General features: G+C 35.5%; 1 protein-coding gene across 1 annotated transcript; it reads left to right on the forward strand.

Annotated features, from left to right (window-relative positions):
- Nucleotides 1-22,372: 22,372 nt before the first annotated feature.
- On the forward strand, nucleotides 22,373-25,659 carry LOC104886776 (cytochrome P450 CYP73A100). Its single transcript, XM_010671282.4, has 2 exons — nucleotides 22,373-23,345; nucleotides 24,669-25,659. Exons 1-2 carry the CDS (start codon nucleotides 22,447-22,449, stop codon nucleotides 25,408-25,410), a joined length of 1,641 nt encoding a protein of 546 aa, XP_010669584.2. The 5' UTR covers nucleotides 22,373-22,446; the 3' UTR covers nucleotides 25,411-25,659.
- The last annotated feature ends 80 nt before the right edge of the window (nucleotides 25,660-25,739 follow it).

Raw genomic sequence — 25,739 nt, forward strand, 5'->3', positions numbered from 1 at the left:
GAAGGATGCACATGTATGTCATGTTGCTGCTACGGATGTCAAATGCCTTATGTTAGCTACTATGAGCCCAGATTTGCAAAAGTAGTTTCTAGACTCAGATGCATATACCATTAATCAAGAGCTCAATTTATGTCAAGAGCAAAGTAACTTATTTATTATTCTTATTATGGTCTATTCTCTACTTAATATGATCTTGCATTATAATATTATATTCTAATTATGTTAGTATTTATATTACTTTGCCTTGGTTTGTCATCACCAAAAAGGGGGAAATTGTTGACCCAATATGGTTTTGATGATGACAAACTAAAGTAATTTAACTAGTTTTATGTGTGCAAGAATCATTGTAAAAGGTTGTGCCTATAGCATTGAGAATGCTTAAATGAAAGGTGTGCGAGGTGCATTGTTCCTATGGATAACGAGAATACTACAATCAAGGTTGAAGTGAAGAGGCTTGACTTCAATATTGAAGTGAAGATATTCAAAGGAACAACTATCCTAACATGAAGGAAGCTTAGAATGCATGAGTTTGTATTTAAGTTCCTAAATGTAAAAAGGGAACGATATCCGGAAAGGTAAGGAAACTTGAGTTATAAAGTTGGAATGAAGGTTTAGGGTTTAGTTAAGTTCCTAGGCTTAATGAGTCTAAATGTTAAAAAGGTTGTGTCGGTTTCTATTAATTAAGTCTACGAGTTCCTGTTCTGTTCCTATGTTGAGAATAGGCGTTGGTACAGTTTGGGAACACAGGTTGGGAACAGACCTAAAACGTCCTATGTTGTGCGCCTAACATAGAAGCGCTTAACTAATTTGTTTAGGAGTCCTAGCTTAGTTTGACTAGATCCACTAATTTAGGGATTAGTTAGGAGTTTGTTAGGAAAATATTTTAAAATGATTTTCTGTTTTGAAAAGGATAATATCTTATTTTAAAATCTTATCTTTTTATCAAAAGATTTTCTTTTTAAATAAAATATGATTTTCAGTTTTTATTTAAATATTTTAAAAAGATGTTTTTTTCTTAAATTATTTATTTAAAATGTTTAATTTTTCTCCAAGCAACACTAACCACGTAATGTTTACTGTTAAACGTTTTTATTTGTTTAGTGGGCTTGCTTATTATTTCCCAAGTATTAATTAATTTATATGGTTTAATTACTCCCAAGAAACTAATATCAGTTTAAGTTACTGCTACACGTTTACTGTTTGTGGAGTAATGGGCTTGATTATTTTATTAAAGCCTTAATTTATTTTAATTAGTTTAATTAGGCTTCAAGTTTTATAAACCACGTTATACTTTACTGCTTCTCTCATTAAGTTAAGTAGTGGGTTAGTGGTTATTTAATTCTCAAGTAAAGTTAAATAAAACTAATTAATTAATTAAGTATGGATATCATGGGTTAGTGGATTAATTAGTGGTAAGTTATTTCATGACTACTTATGTTATAAATAGGCTTAATCTAAAGTTTAATGTGTCGGACTTTAAGTTATTTTACATAAAGTGTCAAACTTTAGTAGTCCTTCCATAGTGTGTCTGACTTCGTTTTAATTGGGTTTAACTAAGATAGAGTCAGTACCGTCATTCCTTCAATATACTCTTGTGTTCCTTACGTATTTCCTACTTATTCCTTATTGTTTTTATCGTTTGTAATCTTGGTTTTTGGGTAAGGGATTTTGAGTGAAATCCTGTATTGGGAAAAGCTTTGAGTAAAGCAAGAGAAAGGGAAGAAACTTGAGTGAGTTTCATTGTAAGTGTGAAGCTTTGAGTGAAGCAAGAGAAAGAGAAAGTAACTTCTAGTGAAGTTTGAGAGGAACGATAGTCGTGGGAACTGTCGTTGGGAACTTGAGTTTAGTAACTTAAGTTGTGGCTCAAGAGAAAAGTAATAGGATTGTAAACAGAGTTGTTTTGGCCTATTTTAGTGGAAAGTTGAGTTAAAATCCCTTGTGGTCGAGGTTGTTTCTTCCTATTGGGCCTAGGAAGTTTAGTGTTCCCTTAGAAGTCAACAATAAGAAACCTGAGGACAAAGACATTTACGCTCTGAGTGACATCTTTACCCACGATTTTCCAGTGTTTCAGGAATAAAATTAGAGGGGTACCATCTGGGCCTAAGGATTTTAAAGGGTGGGAGTTGAAACACGCTTCTTTTATCTCTTCATTAGTGAAAGGTATGGAAAGGTAAGAGATGTGATTATCTGTTAAACAAGGAAGAGAGGTAACGAAAGGGTCATTTTGTAGAATTGTTGTGTTTGTGGTGCTCTCTTTTTTGTAGAGGTCCTTAAACCCATCCAAAAATGATTTCTAGATTGAGCTTTGATCCAAAAACCAGGTTCCTTCTTGGTCCTTTATAGCAGCCTTGATCACGTTCCTCAAACTTCTTCCTCTGACACTCTTATAAAAGAAAGCGGATATCAGATCACCTAACGCATCCCACCTAGACTTAGCTCTTTGTTTCCAATAGGTTGTTTTCTCTTTTAAGCCATTCAATGTATTGTTTCGAACTTCCAGGTCTTGATCTACTTGATTGATACTTGTTATGCTTTGTTAATGTTCTGTGAGATTATTGGTTATAGCCTTCCAGTCAATCTTGTTCTTTTTTGTATACTCAAGACACCAGCTTCGAATTCTTCTCATCGTGTTTTGGAGTTTACGTTGTAGAACATGAGAAGAGGAGCCAGTATGAATATGTTTCCATTCTTCTTCGATGATTTTGAAAACTTCTGCATGTTCAAGACTCCAAGTATCTAGTCTATAAGGCCTCAATTTCTTTCCTTGGCATTTTTCTTGGAAATGAAGCACTATGGGGCTGTAATCTGAAAGGAGAATGGGAAGATTCCATAAAACTTTGTATGGGAATAAGTTTCTCCACTCTTGGTTACTAAATGCTTTATCGATTCTTTCGTAAATTGCACTTTCGTTAGACCTATTGTTTGTCTATGTGTAATTGACTCCGTGGAAAGGGATGTCCAGGAGTTTATCATCCATTTTCCAATCCATGAATTGAGATGCTTCTTTAATAACCATTGAACCTCTTAGCTTTTGTTTGTTATTTTTCACTTGATTGAAGTCTCCTAAAAGAACCACTTGATTGCTAGAGATTATTTGTGTGAGGTTATTCCAAACAGTTACTTTCGGAGTTCGAAGGTGATCCGTAAACAAAGGCGATATTATAATCATTATTAGCAGTCATATCCGATGTCTTACAGCATATAAAGTGTTTAGAAGTTAAGAAAATGAAAACTACTACCCTTCGAATCCAACATAGGAAAAGTCCTCCACTGTTGTCCTCAGAATTAATCCTCGTACACCCTTGACAACCAAGCCTACTGAAAACTGGTTCCAACAAAGAAACCTGGCTTATGGTTTCAAATAAGAAAATAAAATCTACATTATTTGTACTAGCAGTGTTAGAAATAAACCCTAACATATTGTAGCTAAGACTTTTCAGCCCCCTACAGTTCCACCTAAGGAGGCTAATCCTTTAAAAGAAGACTGGGGCTAGGGTATTGGCTCAACACATTCGTTTTGCTTTCCTCCTCCGAAAATTGTTGCTTCATTGAGTTTTCATCGCTTAGGCCAAATTTTAATTATACCCTTCCCCTTAGTGTTCTTTTGTATCTTCATTCTCTTTGCTTTGTTGGTTTCAATTTGTTGCGTCTCATCCTTAGGAGGAAGATTTAGATCGAAGTTGTTTCGAACACTAATTCTTATTGCTTCCCATTCAAAATTCCTTAGGTTTCGCGAAAGATATATAACTTGTTAATCTCCAAGCTCTTTTCCTCCTCCAAAAATGGTTGCTCCATTGACTTTTCATCGCTTAGGCCAAATTTCAATATACCCTTTCCCTTAGTGTTCTTTTGTATCTTCATTCTCTTTGCTTTGTTGGTTTCAATTTGTTGCGTCTCATCCTTAGGAGGAAGATTTAGATCGAAGTTGTTTCGAACACTAATTCTTATTGCTTCCCTTTCAAAATTCCTAAGGTTTCGCGAAAGATAACTTGTTGATCTCCAAGCTCTTTTCCTTCTTTGCTTCTTCATCTTTTGTGTATTTGAAGACTATGTGGTGATACTTTGGAACTAATTTTATGCGCGTGATGCTAAAGCTGGCAAAGGGTTCAGGATCTCAATTGTACTCGTCTAGACTATGAGACTGTATCCTAATTGAAGGATATGGGTCTTAATTTTTTAGATCTTATGGGTAAGGATAGGTTATGGGTCTTGATATTATTGGGTAAGGATAAGGGAAGGGTCCACTTCTAAAATACTCAAACCCTACTCATAGGTTTGCTCAAACAAACACTACAAGAAAATTCGCCTATGGAGGTAACACATTGAGGTAACCAATTTTTTGTAGCCTCTAAAAGTGCCTCTTAGCATTAGTTAATTTTGATTGCCTCTAACATTTTTTTTTTTAACATCAGTGAAACTTAGGTTTCCCCTAAAGGTACTCTTTAGTATCAATGAAATATTGGTTGCCTCTAAAAAATTTTAACATAAGGGAAATCTATGCTACCCCTAAAAGTAATTTTTAGCATTGATGAAATAATGGTGTCCTCTATTTTTTTTTTTTTTTAACACCGGTGAAATTTAGGTTGCCCCTAAATGTAGTTTTTAGTATTGATGAACTAATGTTTGCCTCCAAAACTTCTTTTTAGTTAGTGAAATCTAGGCTGCCCTTGAAAAGTAACTTTTAGTATTAACAAAATTTATATAGCTCCTAAATGTTTTCTTTAACATCAGTTGAGTTATGGTTCCATCTAAATGTTCTTTTAAGTCTTGTTAAAATTGATTATTCTCCTAAAAACTCATTGTTAGCATTAGTGATATTGTGTTTGCTTCTAAAAGATTGTTTTAGCATTACTGAAATTTAAATTGCCCCTAAATGTAATTTTTTGCATTTTTGGATTTTAGATGGCCTCTAAATGATTTTTTAAGCGCAATCGAAATTCACATTGCTATATAAAGTTGTTCTTACATTAAATCACCCATGTATTTAAATGATAGAATACTAAGTGTTCAACAATTACATATTCAGTGGATCTTAATCATATGTTGCATAATCATTTATATGATTTCACTAAGCTATATATTAAACAAACAATATCATGTCAATTGTCAATCAAGCTACTATCAGTAATTAATTATTAGAATTAGATTTAGAATATGTATGTAGTTTAATTTATATTTAGTGGAAAGTGCATTAAGTTATGTCTTAGGATAATTTATGAGTCATTAAAATATACGAAGTATTAAATGAAAACTGACATTAGTATTTTGGATATGGCCAAAAAAAAGTTTGTTACGACACTTCTATATTGTTGATTTTCTACGTGTCACACGAGCAAACACAAGGTAGAGTATTCAGCCATTATAGGTGTGCAACTAGTACAATACTCTCAATCAAATATCAATAAATAATTCAAATATAATAATAATTTATGATGACTAAGAAAATTAAACCTAATAATACCAAGTATTGTGCAAAAATATGACAATAACAACTAGTTGAGTAGAATAGAAATCACTTTTATTTCTAGCTATGTATAATGCGCCATGAGAATTATGACCAATATATGATAAAACCGATATCTAAAAAGAAAAAAATCACAAGCATACTTCATTTTCATAATAACAAAAGAATTAGTACAATAATTACTAATTCCACAAAGTTTATTTTCCAATAAAGAGAATATACAAGAAGCACGAGTCAATGGTTAAAATTAATGTAGCCGTATATGAGAGGTTCGAACATTTTCTTCCCTTACGGTATACTCGTCATACCTAGGGAAGATAATCGTAGCTCTGACTTAATCTATCACTCTTATTGATAAGCCTTAATTAGTGTCGAGTGACACCAACCCTAGCCAGCAGTAATATCATTATAACCATCCAATATGTTAAGCAATAGTACTATAAGTCTACTTGGCCACCATCTTATAATAGGCATACAAACTAGAGCCCACAAAACCCAGAAGCTGTCTAATAAATTTAGTTGCAAGTAGAATACAAAAAGATAGTTACCATTTTCCACTTAAGATCGTACTCCTTTTTTTTTTTTGGAAGGGAAGATCTTACTCTTAAGTGATCATTAACAAATATAACAATGTCATTTTACCCACCAAATCGAAGGGTAGGCCACCAAATATTATCCAGCTCATTCCACCAGTGAAAAACTCCTACAATAGAACAATATCGAGAATAAGATACATGCAAAAGCATGATAAAATGGAATAAAGAGTTCAATTAAAGTGCATTAGGAACGAAAAGGGAGTTAACTTAAGGCACACTGTTTAGAGTAGGCTAAGCTAAGGTCCTCTTGACTTAAGGTGTAATATTATAGATGATTACGGTGTACAAAGCCAAAATTTCGACTATGAGAAGAGAGATCGTTATTACAACATAGATAATCTTTCTAACTCTGCAATATCAACACTTTAAATGAATATAATTGTATATCTAACTTGTGCTTTCCATTCACCATCAAATTGGAATGATAGATCATGTTTGGATTACAGAATTATCCCAAATAATTTGTGCAATATTGACTTTTGTGAGATTCTAATAGCTGAGTTTCTACTAGCCAATAGTAATGGTACTAATTATCACCCAAAAGTTGCATTGAGCATAATTACAATCAATATTCCCCATATACAGATATGAAGTCCTCGTCTACCATATACTAGACTCTAAAAGATAAGATATTCTTGTTTTTTAATAAGTAAAAAAGATAAGATATTCTTATTTCCTAAAATCTCATAACTTACTACTCAAGTTCGGAGTTCAGTGCATCACAAGTGTACTCATACCATTCACATTCGAAAGTATAGGCTCAGAAAAGTTAAATATGCTAAGGTCAACAAGGCATATCTCATTCAGGGCTTGCCATTGCTTGTGAGTTGTGACAGCCAAAGCACACATTCGACTTACTCAAAAATTGGAGCCATAAGTTTCATGAAAAGAAGAGAAATATTTGGCCATAAAATGGCTCTGAGCAGAAAATAAGCTAAAAATATTACAATTAGTTGATCAGATGTACCAAGTTGAAGACATCTCATATGCCTAATATACCCAATTCGACTAAAATTCACAAATAGTCTACTAATGAATTTAATTGCACTCAAAATTGATTGATTACAAGAACATTATTGATCAAGAAACCGAATTTGGAGCAAAGAAATGAGTGTGCAGTAAAAACAAAGTACGGGAACAGGGAGCCTAACGACAAGCAAGGAAGTATATAAATAAAGAAGACAAAAGACACTAAGTTTTCAATTGAATTTATCTACTTGTCCTCAGTTATGCCCATGCTAATTATTAAATTAAACGACCTTGAAATTTGTCCAATAGTTTAAAATCAGAAGAAAAGAAATAGTGAAAATTCAATCATTGACGAACAATCAACCTCTTATTAACTGGAAACTTCTTCTAATTACACTTGTGTAAGTGTATCACTTTTATTTTAACTCTTATATTACTTCTTTAATGAGTTTCCTAAAACATGTAAATCAAAATAAAATAAAATAAAAACGAGCTTAAAATAGATCTAACCAAAAGAAATTCAATATTATAGTCATACAAGTAACTTAATTTAGAGGACAAGATTATCACATGGTAAGGATAAATTCTGAATAATTAAAAAATAAAAAAGAAAAATAAAAAAGATCAGCATGACGTTTCAATGAGATTAGAACAACAAAGCTAACTATAACATGAAATTTCAATGCAAATTAAGCTGGAAATAAATGAAACAAAAAGAGAGAGACAGAGGATAAGAAAGCAGAGAGAAAATGAAAATGAGAAATGAAATTGGGAAAGGGCAAATGATTTTGAAATGGAGGTTTTGAAAAGAATATGGGATTTGGAGAAGTATAGGCTTAACCATGATGGAGACATGGGCCTAACTATATGCATATGCAGACATGGACATGACATGACTGGATTATGCAAGCAGACTGGACTCGATGATTGAGCTTTGGGGAATATTAGACTTTGAGCTTATAGGTGGGATAAGCAGACTAGACCCAAATAAGATTACTTATGTGGACTTTAGGGAATACTAGACTTTGAACTTACGGGAAAGTAAGCAGGCTAAGTGATAGGGAAGGCTAGACTTTGAACTTACATTTAGAGTAATCAGCTAAACCTAAAGATGACTAGACTTTGAACTTACGGTTGAATAAGCAGGATAGGTGATAGGAAAGCCTAGACTTGAAATTTACATTTAGAGTAAGCAAACTAAACCTAAAGATGACTAGGCTTTAAATTTATGGGTGAGTAAGTTGGATAGGCAATAAGAAAGGCTAGACTTTGAACTTATATTTAGCATAAGCAGGCTAAACCTAAAGATGACTAGAATTTGAATTTACGAGAGAGTAAGCAGGCTAGACAATAAGCAATGCTAGACTTTGAACATATATTTAGAATAAGCAGGCTAGACCTAAGGGTGGCTAGACTTTGAACTAACATTTAGAGCAAGCATGCTAGACCAACAGATTAAATGACTTTAGAGTTTGGCCTTCTGTAATATCCTAAAAACTTAATCATGTTTAATCAATTAATTAGTTATAATCGTCACTAACTTGACTAAGATTTGGATTTTTCTTTTTATTATGTTAAACATAAATTACTAGAGTTTGTAAAAAGGGTAATTCTATTTTTTTGTTTAACCAGAAAATATTAGACTTAAATTTAACTATCACCAAACTAGGTGGTTGAAAGTTGAAACAATGACCATTTTTTGATTTCATAAATTAAAGGAAATATAAATAAAATATTACAAAATTAAAGAAGTTTACTCATTTCTTCCTCCTACTTCATTCCTTCTTCTTCTATGGCAAACATATATATAGCAAACATGTCCCAACTTACTCAGCTTTTTTTCTGCCAAACCACTCACACCTTCATCTAAGTCAACTTGCTCAGCTTTTCAATGCTCGGTTTTGCCAAAAACCACCCAACAAAGCTCATGGTATTGAGCTTCTAGAAGCCATAAGCTTGGCTATAAATAACCATACACGCGGCCCTCCCAGCATCCCTCACCAGTCACCATCTTAAGAAGGGGTTGCCGGAATTGACCCCTAAATTTCGGCCATCAAGCCTTCTATCTCCTTTCTTTCGACTCCTCACACCACCACCACCAGCTGCCATCCTTTGCGCGACGCCCACCTGTCGCGTCAAACAACGACCACCCACCTTCCCTCGACCATCATCGCTGTTTCGTTGCCGCAGCTCGGACCCTCCTTTTTTCTCTCTCCTCGCATTCTGCTCCTTCGCTCCCCCTTCGGCTTCGCCGCTGACCTGCGCTGCCAGACGCGCGCCGCACCGCCGGTCTTCTACCACCTATCTCGCTTCCCAGGCATGCCTGTTCCCTGCCGCCCTCGCCGAAGCTCTGCTCCGCTTCCCTATTGTGCGGTTCATCCCTGCTCAACGAGCAGAGGTATCTGGTATTATCATACCTCTTACGTTTAGAGCACCATTAACCATGATTGGAAAATAAGATCATGGAGGTGATTGAGAAAAAATGGGCCTTAACCACAATTGAAATAAAGATTGTGGAGTGATTGAAGGTGAGTGGGGAAAAAAAAAGGCATGGAACGATTGAATTGATGATCAGCCGTGGGGTTGGGACCCACAGCCTGGTCATCAATTGTTAAATTTTTTTTTGGCTGAGAACACAGCAAAACGCAGCGTTTTGCTGCGTTCTCAGCCCAAAAAATTTGGCTTGCTGACGCTGCAGCTGACACGCGTGTCAGCGCCAGTTGCAGCGTGACATTTGTCATGCACGCTGCCAAGTGTCGCGTTGTTATTGGTTTGTAAAATATAACCGTTGTAAATTTTACAACGGTTATATTTTAAAAAATATAAATCAAAAAAAAAAATACCAACAGCTCTATTTTTTCGAGATCTATAAATAGAGACCCATTTTGCTATATTTTGGGCACACTTAATTTTCTCCCTCTTCACTAATTTCTTCTATTTGTTCTAACTCTTCTTCCATTGCTCTTTAATTTCAAATTCTTATAATTATGGATCCTAATCATCCTAATTATATAAGAAATTCTCAAAATTATTCTCCTCAATATGATAACCTCTACCATGAATCCCCATCTGAAAATGTCAACCTATCATACCGTGAAGATGATGATTCTGATGGTTCTTGTGGTAAGAGGGTTTGGAGTGAACATGAAGATGAACTCCTGATCTCCGCATTTACGAACACGACTCTTGATAAGGTGAGTGGGACGAACCAAAGGAAAAATTCTTCTGGGGAAAAGTTTGGGAAGCTTTCGAGGCAGGAAGAATAGCACACCCAACAAAAATTGCTCCAAGAAATGCTGCTATTTGAAAGGTCGTTGGAGTAGACTTGCCAATACATGTCAGAAATTTGGTGGCAATGCTAATTAAGTTTGAAATTTTGATATGGAGAAGTTTTATGCACTTTTTTTCTTAATTAAGTTTGTAATTGTCGCACCAATGTAGCATCTTATGTATTTCGTTCTTAAAATTATATTAAAAATGCTAATTGTGTCTCATATCATTAAAAACGCTAACTAGTTTCGTATTTAATTACTTAATGAAAACACTAATTACATACGCTAATTATTAAAATGATAATTAAAATTTTAATTTTAATTTTATTTATTTAATTAATTAATAATAAAATATTAATTAGTAATTAATATTTCATATCATTAAAAAGTAAATAATAAAAATATTGTATGATGGTAGTTGGGTGATGAGAGGGAAAAGTAGTTGGGTGGGGTCAAAAAGTAAGAGAGAGAGGAAAAAGTAGTTGGGATGATTGAAAAATGGTTCATGATTAAGGAGATGAGTGGGAAAAGATTGTGGGATGTAATTTTTTAGAGAGAGAAAGTTAGAAAGAGAGTGGGATGATCTTTTTTTTCAATTGTGAGTAATGGTGCTCTTATCTTTTTTAAAAGTTTATGAGCCCCAAGCCCAATTGAACTTATTGATGTATTAATTAGTGCTGGGCCTAAAAATCTAAGTTAAGTAATTAAACTATTTTTGTTTTGTCATTATAACTTATTGGGCTAAAAATTAGATTTTCATAATGTAGGATTAAACCAATGTAGACTAACTTAAATTGTTTTAGTGTTCTATTAAACCATGCTAGTTTAATATATTAATTAAACATAATTATTGGACTTAAAACCAAATTCGCTTAATTAAACCACTTAATTCAGCTCACACCTTTATCTAGTTTGAGCTAATTTTATATTAAGTAATAAACTAATTCCAGCGATCTGAAACTATAATTACACATTAGAAACACTTAAGTTATATAAAACGACTTTATATTAACTCATAAGTTAAGTGAGAACTATTGAAGGTTATTAATAATAATATCTTGGGTAATTAGATTGACAACAATAATTTAATAGTAATCATAGTAAACTTATGTTTAAGCAAGTAACTTGATAGTTTTTACTCATTGATTTAAGCTTGTGAATTAAACTAAAGTTAGAATATTATATTGTTGTAATATAGGTTCTCTTAAGATGTATTCATTTAGTGGCATGATAAAGGATTAGAATTACAATGACTTTAGTTTATCATTAATCATGTATAAGTTTATAGTATTATTAGACGAGTAATTATAAGTATTAATAATGTCGTAAGTTTATTCAAAGTTGATAACTTAGTAAATGACTGCTTAAGTTAAGATACAGAAAATGAAATAACTAGAATATGAAAATCTTATTTACAAGTTATTAAACATGAATTATGAGTTAATATTATTTATATCTTTGTAGATTTATGTCGAAAAGATGTTAAGAATTATAACACGATTCATAAGTCAAAACTACGATTATTATAATTGTCGACTAAGTATGCCTACTATGTTTAGAAAGATCCTATACGAGTATTGAGATAACTACTACGGCGCACAACGAAATAATATATTAGAAAAGTCGTCTTAGTTAAATAGCAACGAATTACATTATTTTAAATCTTAATTAGATTAAAGGATAAAGGATATTACAAGCCTCACCCGGCTATCAAGGTTGTTAAGCAGGAGTTCAGGTAACGTCTACTGCTAACACCCGCATTCCCCTTCGAAGTATGTTTTATGATCATGCATGATTAATATTATATTTTGTATATGAATTGCGGGAAATGAAATGTTTTATGATGGTTATGATGATATGATGCTATGAAATGATGATGATGATGTCATGGATGAAATGAAAGAATATAACTATTCATGATGATTATGATATGCTTAAAAGAAACGAAACATGGTAAATTCAAGTGAAAGACGGTTCTTGGCAAGTATCCCGTTATCCTGGGTCATGCACGTACCTCCCGGCCGATTAACCACCTCCCGATTAGTGAGGGCTATTGTCCTCGGGTGGCATCGCACACTTCTAGGGCATTAACGCCACCTCCAGTTTAGTGAGGGTTTTTGTCCTCGGGTAGCTGCCTCCTGTTTACGATGTTACTATGTTCTGGGGAGACGTCCCTTCTGTTGTACGAGCCAAGTTACCAAATAATATGAATTAAGATGATGAACATGATAAGGAAGATAATGTAACACGATATGATATGTTTACGAAATAGTTTTACTTATTCTCTTCTCCTTGTTTACTAACAAAATGAGTTGAAATGAATTTACGATGTTAGGGTAGTATGTTAGTAAGCCTCGACTCATGACATTTTGTTTTATGTTTTAGGTATGGAAGAACACTTGTGGATCACTACTAGGGTTGTTCAGAGTGCGGTCTGGACCGCACCAAACCGCAACCCAAACCGTTTTTTCGCGGTTTGAGTTGGTTTGCGGTTTTAAAATTGCGGTTTGGGTTATGATTTCAAGCAAACCGCGGTTTGCGGTTTGGGTTGGGTTTTAATTTTTGTAAACCAAAACCGCACCGCAAACCGCAATTTTTTATATTTTTTTAAAACAAAAATATAAATACACTTGACAAGGTGACATACAAGTATAAAACTTAACAAAGAAGTTTGAGGTAAAGAAAATTTAACACTTTTGATAAATCATTATTTATGTTTAATTATGAAGTCAACTTCATATCTATTTGGACTCTTGTTAACAAATTTTTTTACTCTTAAATTACAAAATTAATGACGCGGAGGAAAAGATGGTTAAACCGCAAACCAAACCGCATAAAACCGTTTTGTGCGGTTCGGTTTGGTTGGTTTGGACAAAAGTGTGGTGCAGTTTGGATTGGAAAAATATCAAACCGTATATTTGCGGGTTGGGTTGGGTTACATCCCAAACCGCACCAACCCAAACCGCGAACACCCCTAATCACTACTATACTACGTTATGGAGATTATGTTTAATTCTATGAGGTTTTAGGATATTTTGTATGATGGATAAACAAGTATTATTTTTATGATGATTAATTGTATAGTTTATTTTCAATTTTAGGCTATTAGTTTACTTGTGGGCCATAACCGACATGCTTAAGTTATGATTCCGCTGCCAAATAGGGTTTTGTATTTGTCGGGGCATTAGACCTTTGTCCTATATTGGATTGGAATTACACTTAACTATAGATAATATAGAGATGTAAACTAGACCTAAGATTGGGCTTTTATAGTCTAAAGACTTGACTAGGCTTACATGGAGATGCAAACTAGACATAAAGTATGAATTGGGCTTTTATGGTCTTAAGATTTGACTAAGGTTTACATAGAGATGCAAACTAGACCTATGATTGATCTTTTATAGTTCTAAGACTTGACTAGGGCTTACATAAAGATGTAAACTACACGTAGGATTGAGTTTTTATAGTATGAAGAATTAACTAGGCTTACACGAAGATGCAACTAGACCTAGGATATAAATTGGGGTTTTGTATCCTAAGACTTGACTAGGGATTACATAGAGATGCAAAGTAGACCTAGAATTGGGCTTTCATAGTCCTAAGACTTGACTAGGGCTAACATAGAGATGCAAACTAGAGACGTAGGGTATGAATTTGGCCTAAATGTACCTAAGCTTTGGATTGGATTATAATTACACTTAGATTGAAATGACTAAGATGAGACTTGGATGGGGCCTAAGATGTATTATTATAATGCAAACGGGCCTAATATGAATGCATGGACTTAAATGTGCCTAATATGAATGTATGGACTCAAGCTTATATTGCAAAAAACGCACTGTTGAGGGAGGAAAACATGGCTTCTTTCCAATCTATCTTTAGTAGGCAGGCCATCATTACAAGCTTTCCATAAAAACTTTTTGATTTTTGGGGCAACATTCAACTTTCAAATCCAACGAAAATTGACAACCTCTGGCGGGGAAGGAAGTAGCCCTTGGCCTAGAAGAGCACCTGACTTAACCGAATAAACTTCATTAGTCGATAGTCCCCAGATCAATTTATCCGCCTGCTCAGTAAATGAGATAAAAAGAGAGCAAATAATATGAGCTATATCTAAGGGAACTAGCTCCTAAATAAGCAAGGAATCCCATTGCCGATTAGGCAACAGACACTCACTAACTTTGAAATTTGACGGATAGTCATGTCTTTGAATAATATCTTTGAGGGGATATTGGAACACCCAATTATCATGCCCAAAACTAATCGAGGTACCATCCCCAATTTGCCATCTAAGGCCTTTCTTGAAGGTCTCCCGAAGGCCCATCAAACTTCTCCATTGCCAAGAGGGGACAGCAAAAGGTTTATAATCAAACAACAACTTATTTTTATAATATTTTTTTTTTGACAAGCTTAACCCATATATTGCTATCATTTTTAACTAATTTCCACAAAAGTTTCATTTGAAGAGCAATGTTATGGGGCTCGGCTTTTCAGAACCCAATACCTCCATAATCCTTTGGGCGGCAGACTCTATCCCGACCAACTAGATTGACAGTTTTGTTGCTCGCAACTTTATTCCAAAAAAAATTCCTACAAATCTTATCTAAACTGGAATGAGTCGATTTTGGAAGCAAAAACCTTTGCATCTGAAAATTTGCTTTGGTAGCCAGATTGACTTGAATCAAAACAGATCGACCCGCTTGGGATAGCGAGTTTGCTTTCCATTTAGCAAGCTGGTTGTTGGTTCGGGAGACTACTGGAGAGAAAGTTTCTTTGGTTACTCGATTTTGGATGATGGGACATCCTAAATAATTCCGAAGATCATAGGATTCCGCCATCTGTAATAAATTAGCAAAATTACTCTTCTCATTCCCATTAACATTAGAGGAAACTTGAAAAGCTGATTTATTGAAATTAACCAGCTGGCCTGACATAGAGCAATATTTGTCTAAAATTTCCTTAATTCTGATACAGCTTCGATCATTTGCATTGGCAAATAGCATTGTGTCATCGGCAAAGGTTAGGAACGGGATTTTGATTCCTAATCTACCCACCGAGACTCCAATGAGCTTACCCTCATGGTTACTGGCGGCCGCAATTTGCCTAGCAAGAAGTTCAGCGCATTAAATAAAAAGATACGGAGATAACAGATCTCCTTGTCTAATACCCCTCGAAGGGAAGAATCTCTTGCCAGGGATGTCATTAACCTTAACTGAAAAAGAAACTGATTCAATGCAGCTTCTAATCCAGGTTCGCCATTGTAAGGAGAACCCTAACTTTTCGAGCGTGACTAATATATAATCCCATTCTAACCTATCATAGGCCTTCTCCATGTCTAATTTAATAGCTATCCACCCAGATTTACTTGTTTTTTGTTTAAAAGAATGGAAAACTTCATGTGCTATTAAAATGTTATCTTGGATTAGTCTTTCCGGCACAAAGGCCCCTTGAAGAGGGTGAATTATTCTTCCTAACACTATCTTCAACCTGTTGGTAATGACTTTAGATATGATTTTGTAAATAGTCGAGCAAAGACTAATTGGCCTAAAATGGTTGACTGTAGACGGATTGTCTATCTTAGGGATTAGAGCTAAGAAGGTATGATTTATTTCCTTTAAAAGTTTCCCGGAATGAAAGAAAGCTTGAACAACACGAATAACTGAATTACCAACTAGTGTCCAATATTTTTGGAAGAAAATAGGGGGGTAACCATCTGGGCCCGGGGATTTGTCCGGGGCAAGATCAAATACAACCATTTTTATTTCTTCCCGAGAATAGGGGCACATAAAAACTGGTTATCTTCTTCCGAAATAACCGGTTCCAATAATTTGAAATCTTCATTTGCATCAAAAAACGAATTGTCATTTCTGATAAAACGTTTCCTGAACTCATTTGTGAGCTCCTCCATAATCTGTGTGGGGGTTAGAAATTACTTCCCCCACGTCTGTAATAATTTCCTTAATTAGATTCCTATTATGTCTTATAGAGGCATGGGCATGAAAAAACTTAGAGTTAACGTCACCTTTAAACTGATAATTGGTTTGGCTTCTTTGCTTCCAGTACTCAGCATTGAAAGCTAGAAGTTTTTCCCTTACACATAAATTGGTGTTGTTGCTGTAAGAGTCTTACATCATCCTCCTTAGTAGGGGTGTGCAAAAATATCCGATCCGAAAATCCGCTGAGTCGATCCGAAATTTCGGATATCTGATCCGATTTTAAGATTTCAGATATTTCGGATCGGGTATCCGGAAAAAATTTCGGGTTTTCGGATCGGATACGGATCGGGATTTTTCAAAAATGTCAACGAACCCGATCCGAAAATCCTGTGACCCGATCCAAAAACCCGGTGATCCGATCTAAAAATTTCGGATTGGATTCGGATCGCAATTCTCCGATCCGAAATTTTCGGATCGGATCGAATCCGATATCCGACATTGAACACCCCTACTCCTTAGTCAGGAGTTGGGTTTGTATACTTTCGAGTTTTTCATCCACAATACGCAATTGGCGAAAGGTATTGCTAAAAGCTTTTTGATTCCATTCTTATGACTTTTTCTTTAGAAGTTTACATTTTTGAACTAAACAATACATGTGGGAGCCATGAAATCTATTACACCACGTTTTCTTAACTAGTGTGTTATAATTTTTTCTTAAACACCACATCTTTTTAACTTTAAATCGAGGGGCCTTTACATATTAATGGGCAAGAAATCTAAAGATAAAGGGCAGTGATCCGACGATGTAAAGATATGATGCTTAAGTTTTGCAGATGGGAAATTTGTGATCCAAGATATGCTAGCAACGCCCTTATCAAGCCTTTCAAATACATTATTAGGACCCGTTAATTTTTTCCTCCAAGTATATCTCGCTCCTAAAAAAGGAATTTTAGAAGTGGTAGTTTGAGACAAGAAATTTTGCATAATCCGACTTCTACTAGACACATAAGCCGAACCACCCAACTTATCATCATCATCACTTAATTCATTAAAATCTCCTATTACAATAAAAGGCAAAGTTGATGCATTCAAATAGCAAATCAACTCTTCCCAAAACTAAGATTTATGACTGTTTTGTGCTGGAGCATAAATGAAAACAACAATGAAAGGCAAGTTAATTCTTAGATAGTTAATAGAACAAGCCAGGAATCTCGAAGATTTATAAATAACAGCAAGATTATATGGATTTATATTGCAATCTCGCCAAAAAAGCCATATCCCTCCTGAGTAACCAATAGTAGGGATAAAATCAAAGTGTTGGAACCCACATTTTCTAGCACAATCCTGGGAGGGGGAGGGGGGGACTGAACCTTTACTTCACAAAGCATCAAGATTTTAATCTTGTTGCTTTTACAAAAATCATTACATTATGAGAGAGCATTACTTCTACCAACACCCCTGATATTCCAAAACCCAATAGTCATCATATATAAAACCAAAAGATATCCCTACTAATCATAAGACTATTAACAAAAACTAACGACCAAGGTTGCTCAAGAGAGGGACTGATCATCTAAATCCTCTTCCTCTTTAGGGCAGAGGAAGCGTCATCTTCCTCCCCATCTTCAATCCCACGTTTAGTAGAGTTAGTCTGAGAGGAGAGAACCAAAGGAAGAGAGGGGTCCATTCCCAAGTTTCAATTTGTTTGACAATAGAGTTGTCTGAATGAAGAGAGGTGAAAGAATTATCAGCAGCAGGTGATAGGTCCTCAAAGGCACCCCTCATCTGGTGCTCAAGGAGATGAGTATCTCCACCAAACTCATGATCAAATTAAAATAACCCGGCATTGGGGAGCCATCAGACGGGGTGAGAGGGATATACTTACTAGCATCAATCAAGGCACATGAGACAAAAACTCTAGTGGGGACTGGTGAGCCAAGGGAGGCACCATTTCTCCAGCTTCTTCAATATTCTCAGTCACAGGCTCAATGCCAGCAGGAAAGACATGATGAATAAGTACTAGAGCCTCATCACTAGAGGTATCATCGGATATGTTAGTAGCAGCAAACAAAACTTTACCTTTTCCTTTACCCGAATGAGAGGGATTTTTAACAACACTGATAGCATAAATTTTGTCAGGAAGATGCTCAACATCATTGATCATAACACCTTTTGCAGGGATTTTAACTGACAAACCGGCAATTAGGAGGCCTTTTTTTTAAAGGTAGGGAGTGAGGTTTGCATTTAGGGATGTGCTTGGACTGGACATGCACCACATCAACCTGCTCGGTTATGGTAGCATGATTTTCTTGTCCAACAGCCTTAGCAAGAGCATTATAGAGTGACTTTTGTTTGGGACTTTTAATAAACTGAATAGTTACCTCCTTTTTAGGGGAAGTTAGAAGAGGACAAGCCTTAATAGCATGCATGGACTCACCACAGAAAGAACATCCAATAGAGAAACCTTCATACCATACAATATAACCTTGAACCAGATCACCTTCACGGCTTACTTCAGCAAAATAAGGGGGCTTGAATATCAACCCGATTGCAAGCCCTAACAAACCTAATCTTGTTCCTAAGCAGGGACCTTTGATCAAGCTTTATTAGGGCACCAATATGATTAGCACTTAAAATATTTGCAATAAAGTCAAAGTTCATAAGCTCAGCAGGAAGTCTTGGAATTTTGACCGATAAATCCACCCACTTGACCACCTCCAAATAGGGGTCAAAGGCTGGTTTCCATGGGTAGAGAACAAGCAAATCACCTTGGACATGCCAAGGTCTTTCAGACGAAACAAGAGACAAATCTTGAGGATTAGCAAACCGAAACATAAGCCAATGATTTCCCATATCCAGATAATTGACATCCCCCTTTATAAACTTCCAACTAGCCTTGGTTTTGGCAGTGATTGTACGAATATCCAAGGGGACATACATCATTTTTCCAATCAAGAATGATAGTCTTAGGATAACAAGGAGGGGAGGAGGGTCATCAATGCTCTTATGAGCATAGTTTTCAGAGGAGATAGGGTTAATAATGATAGTAGGAGGAAGACATTCTGAAGTAATTGGGACAGTAGGGATAACAGAAGTAGAAGATGAACTACCTGCATCACCATTACTAGGGTGGGGATATGATATTAAGCTTCCTTAAAATTTGGGGACTTTTCCATCTTAAATGCTAACCAATCTACTAAAGAGAATAACTTTAGCACATGATTAATAAGAAGAGAAGGATGGAAGAAGGTGTGAGCCAAGAAGTTACCTGGTCTCCTCTTTTATAGCAAAAGAAGAGAGAAGAGTCTGAACTGGCCAGAATTACCTTGGCAATGATATTATCCATCACATTAAATGCAACAATGGATCTAGCAAGCCTACTCTCAGGAGTAGGGTAGTCTATGGATGCACTTAAGACCTCATTAGGTATGCGAAAGATCCTTTGACAAAAAAGAAAATGCACGCCACCATGAAGGGGATTATCACCAATCACCAACGAACCCTCACTCACAATTAATGCTCTACAGACAAAACCCCTGAACCGTTGCCCTCTTTTGTACTTGAACTGCAGCAGGAAAAACCCCTTCCTCCAATTAAACGTCTTTTTTGACACTTTTGATAAACTAGCCGACTTCCACCCACAATTTACAGAACAATTAGATGGCTGATACAGGATTTGGGGCGAAAATTCAATTGAAGGGGCTAATCGCGTAGGCTGATAATGATTTGGGGAAAACCCAAAAATTGGGGAATACAGCTGTGAAAGAAGAAGCAAGCTTATACTAATGATGAATTCGAATGGCCATAGAGTAATTGCATTTGGTACAGGAATTGAGTTCTAGGGTTCCTCGTGAAATTGGGGATTTTTTGTTTCAGAATTGGAGACTGACTTTTGGTTTGCGGGGTTTCTTTCGATGTCTGCAGAGCTTCTCTCTCTAATTGCTTCTCTCTCATGATTTTTTAGTATTAATATTTTTTTGATAAAAGTGGTATTTGCGTCGGATGTTGCTGCAGGGTCCGACACACATTGTGTCTTTGTGCGTCGCATGTGGACATGGGTCCGACGTACATCATGTCCAGCCCCTGATTTGGCAGTGTTGCTAGGCATGCTGTGTGTCGGACCATGTCAACATACGACGCACATGGTTCATCACTGCATTGCACCTCGATCTAACGTAGATAATGTTTGAACCATTTGCGTCGAGACCTGGCGTCGCACGTAGGTCCGACGCAAATGGTGCTTTCGGGTAGCAAATTGTCAATCCAGTACTAGTGACCCTAATTGTTTAAATAACCTCAATTGTTCACATGAGTAACCTCTTTCGTTCACAAGAGTAACCTCATTTAATCATACGACGATCCTGTTTAATCATACGAGTAACCCCAATTGTTCACAAAAGTAACTCATTTCTTCATGCAAGTAACCTCATTCTTTCATAAGAGTTAACTAATTAGTATTCTCTTTTGTTATGAAAGTAACTTATTTTGTTTATAATAGTAACACCTTTTTATAGTTAAGAGTAACCAACATATTAATACAAGCTATTATTGCATTTGTTCATAAGAGTAACTTCATTTGTTATAAGGGTTTGTGCAGAGGGGTCAACTTCAAAAGGTCATACCTCATATCACACTCACTATCTTCAGAAGATTCAAGTTGGAGATGAAAATTTAGCTCGTTAGCTTTTCAACGCTTGGTCAAAAGCTCAATTCCGATGAGAAACAAGATATAACCGTTTAAAAATGAGCTAACGAAAAATACTCACGCGTTCACGACAATATTAATAATTATAAGTGTGGTCGACCATATACAAAACGCTTTGTAAAAAGAAAAAGCAAAGCAAGTATATTTCTGCATGAGATAAAGTAAGGAATTTGGAAATAATGCAACTATATATGATATAGATAATTGTGGAATATCTAGCTCTAGCCCACTCAATACAACAAAAGAACAATAATATCAAATTCACTATTGGTATCAATGTCCATATAATAAAACTTCATTCTAAAATGTATATTTATCTTTATAAGTTTCTATTATCACTCAATACCATATCTAAAATGATAATAGATGACAAAAAAAATTCACTAATAATAAACCCATAGTTATTATTAATATTGTTGGAGTTAAGGCTTGAAAATTTTAGCTTCTTCTATTCTATTGTCCCACATTGCTTGTGGGAGGGAATGCCTCCTTGTTTATATATTCCCTCCCTCCTTCCTTTCATTGAGTTGGAACTTGAGATGCTTTTGTGGTTGGATGTGATGTTTGGTTTGGGCTTGCTATCACACGCGCGCGCCACTCGGACCGGGCCAGGGCCATGGGCCTTGGGCCTTGGGGAATGAACTTAACTAAAGTTTTGGACCTGGGAATGAGCGCGTGTGTGGCGGCTTTGTGACCGTTGGAGTTTTGTAACGTTTTGACCGTTACAGGATTGATGGCAATCCCTTATTATTCGCCTATTAACTGTCGTCCGTTTTCCTGGGTTTCGTGCTTTTCTCCAAAGCTTGTTCTGTTAGTGGTGGCAGTCTAGGCTACTGTGTTAACCTTGAGGAGCATTCCGGCCAAATCGATTACCACCGTTGTCGGCCCGTAATTGCTTTCAAGTTAGTGGTCTCCTACCACGGCACAGTCTTGAAATCTTTCTCTTCTGCGATTGCGTACTGTCTGTTCTAACAATTATAAATTATACCTATCAAATTGGTCCTCAGCTAGCTATTATAACCATTTATCATCATGTATCAAACATCATTTAATATCAAAAAAGCCTTTTCTCCATGGTAGGTGAAGGATATAACCAAGACATCATCAACGTTGTAATGAGGAACAAAATTTGACTTGGCTATTAAAGATAACTTTTGACATCAACAATATAAAGTAAGTTTCACTAGAGACCAACCACGCCATCATCCCATTCCACATAGTCACTTACCTAACAAGTACCAACTTACCAATAATTTTTCAGTTCAAAGGGCCATTATATTCTTTTCCCCTCCTCTTCCTACCTAGTTTTTTAGATTATCCTACACAAAACCATCAATAGCCCCTTGGATTCTCCTCTAAACTACTGGCCCATCACTTCTCTAATCTCTACCCCTCTTCTGCCAACCTCACACACTATATATAACACTAAACTTCCAAGTTGCAACTATATCAAACCACGTAAGTAATAACCAAGAATCCCACATACCTCCTCAAGAGGGTAAACATGGAAACACACTCAAAAAATATGTCTAAAAATAACCTTATTAGAAACCTCATAGTCTTTTTTGCACTTTCCATCACTATGCTCGTTACATCCTCATCAACAACCCCTAAAATTTTCCATTATGCAATATTTCTCCCCATCATATTTTACTTGCTCTATTCCTTATTCTCTCCCCATGCACAAAATTCCCAAAATACCCCTCCAGGTCCGTTCTCCCTCCCCATCTTTGGCAATTGGCTCCAAGTAGGTAACGACCTTAATCACCGTCGTCTAGCCGCCTTCTCGAAGACCTACGGCCCTGTCTTTTTCCTCAAACTCGGGGTTCGAAACCTAGTTGTGATCTCGAACCCTAAGCTGGCATGTGAAGTCCTCCATGCACAAGGGGTGGAGTTTGGATCCCGCCCTAGGAATGTTGTCTTTGACATCTTCACCGGAGGCGGCCAAGACATGGTTTTCACCGCCTATGGTGATCATTGGAGGAAGATGAGACGTATAATGACATTACCATTCTTCACCAATAAGGTGGTGAATACTTATAGCCCTATGTGGGAGGAAGAAATGGACAAGGTTGTTAGTGATTTAAAGCATAATGACCATATTATTGGTATTAAAGCAAAAAAAGAAGGGTTTGTTTTAAGGAAGAGGTTACAACTTATGTTGTATAATATAATGTATAGGATGATGTTTGATGAAGGTTTTGAATCTATGGAGGATCCAACTTTTATCGAGGCCACGAAATTCAACTCTGAAAGGAGTAGATTGGCTCAAAGTTTTGAGTATAATTATGGAGATTTTATACCTTTGCTTAGACCTTTCTTGAGAAGTTATTTGAGTAAGTGTAGAGACTTGCAGAAGAGAAGGCTGGCATTCTTCAATAACTACTATGTTGAGAAGCGAAGGTATGACAACAAATTCTATGATCTTCTCCTTTTCTTAGAGTAAATTTCAAACACATATTCTCATTATTACTATATATAGAATTATTGCTTAATTTCTACTCCCTCTGTTTCATATTATAAGGCATTTTAGCTAAAAGAATTTGTTTCAAATTATAAGGCATTCTACAATACCAATGTAAGATTAAATGCAATTTTATATTATCAAGATAAGCTTATAGGTTGTTTTGTATTATCAATACAATATTTAATGTCAATTCTTATTACCCATGCAAAACTAACTAAAATTAACTAAATTATTAATTTGTGTGCAAAAACCTTAAACGACTTATATTTTGAAACGGAGGGAGTAGTTGGAAACGGATCTATATGAAAAATTATACTAGTATGCAGGAATGTAGTTGCTGGTGTGCAAAGAGTCGTCCCTCTGTATAGGACTCCTGGTCCAAAATATTTTGGTTTTATTTGAAAAGGCTCAATTTGAAAAATATCATGCTTTGTATAAACGGCAAACGCTACACGTCTTCGTCTCCGCACTCCATAATTCACGCTATCTCCTATCATCTTGTTCAATCTCTTTCACCAAAATTTCAACCTTTCATATCTTTAACTTTAGTATTGTCATCCGTACTTTTTCATAATTATTAATAATAAAATCAATCCATCAATTAGTATTGATTCTCTCTACTCTCCATGAAAAATTATGGTCTATCATTAAGGAGAAAGAAAAGACCCAATTTCCATTATAAAACAGGGCCCCATAAATATCCAAGATGGCCCTGGTAGTATGAGTTTTGTAATAAACATGATATACAATATAACCAATTTATTCTATCAGCTAATGATATTAATATATAAGAAGATATAGCATATATACAATTGGAAAAGTAGATTTATCTATTGGAGTGTCTTGTAAATGTTTTGTAATAAATATCCTTTTTCTTAATACCGAAACAATGATTGTATGGTTTATGTTCTGCATATAGAAAAGGCGACATTATTAACAAAGATAAAGATAACTTGTGCAAAAAAGAACATGGTCCATGATACATTTATTGTGGACCGGGTCATATAAGATCAATTTGTATAATGATTTAACGTTGCTGTAAATTTTACTCAATTCTCTACTAGTAGTATAGTCTTCATCTAGAAGCTCATGTTGTTTGTCTTTTCTATGTAACTAGAAAAATGCTCTAATGTGACTGACTATTCAAGTGTACTAAATGATCAGTGAACTTGAAGAATAAAACAAGTTGGAAAAGTATGCATAATTTTATCTTACGGTCAAATTTATGACACAACTCAATTATCATGTCTTAATTACAGGAATATAATGGCTACAAATGGAGAAAATCACAAGATAAGTTGTGCCATTGACTACATAATTGATGCACAAAAGAAAGGAGAAATCAATGAAGACAATGTGCTGTACATAGTTGAAAACATCAATGTAGCAGCCATAGAAACAACCTTATGGTCCATGGAATGGGCGATAGCTGAGCTAGTAAACCATCCAAAAATCCAACAAAAAATCCGCCAAGAAATCGCCACAAATCTCAATGGAAACCCAGTTACAGAATCAAACCTTGAACAATTACCCTATTTACAAGCAACAATTAAGGAAACCCTAAGGTTACATACCCCTATACCTTTGTTAGTACCCCATATGAACATTGAAGAAGCTAAACTTGGTGGGTATACAATACCTAGAGAGTCTAAGGTGGTGGTTAACGCGTGGTGGTTGGCTAACAACCCTGAATGGTGGCACGATCCACAAGAATTCCGCCCTGAGAGGTTTCTTCAGGAGGAAGTAACGACGGACGTGACAGTGGGTGGTGGTAAGGTGGATTTTAGGTTTTTACCATTTGGTGTTGGAAGGAGGAGTTGCCCTGGAATTATATTGGCATTGCCTATATTAGGGCTTATAATTGGTAAATTGGTGACTAATTTTGAGATGAAACCTCCATTAGGAGAAGAAAAGATTGATGTGAGTGAGAAAGGTGGGCAATTCAGTCTGCATATTGCTAAGCATTCAACTGTTGTTTTATCTCCTGTTCATGCAGCTTGACTTGATTATATAGTATCAAAATTTTATACACCAATGTTTGTTACATTGGCCTAGGTCTGAGACCTTGTTTATCTTGTTGAATTTACTATATAGAATTCATTATCTAGATTTTAATAAGTTTAATTTAGCATGTTATTACTTATACTTCATGTGATAAATATCTGTATGTTTCTCATGAAACCCGTGGATTTCAGTTTTCTCTCTAAAGGGAGTAAGGAACCATAATCAAGATAAAATGTTTACCTTGTAGTACTATTGCGTTATATGTGAATTTCATTTCTGAGTAGAATTTGATTACATTATATACATGAGCAACGTGAATCTTGACC

This window comes from Beta vulgaris, chromosome 2 (assembly GCF_026745355.1).
Source record: "Beta vulgaris subsp. vulgaris cultivar EL10 chromosome 2, EL10.2, whole genome shotgun sequence".
In the NCBI taxonomy this organism is placed as follows: domain Eukaryota; kingdom Viridiplantae; phylum Streptophyta; class Magnoliopsida; order Caryophyllales; family Amaranthaceae; genus Beta; species Beta vulgaris.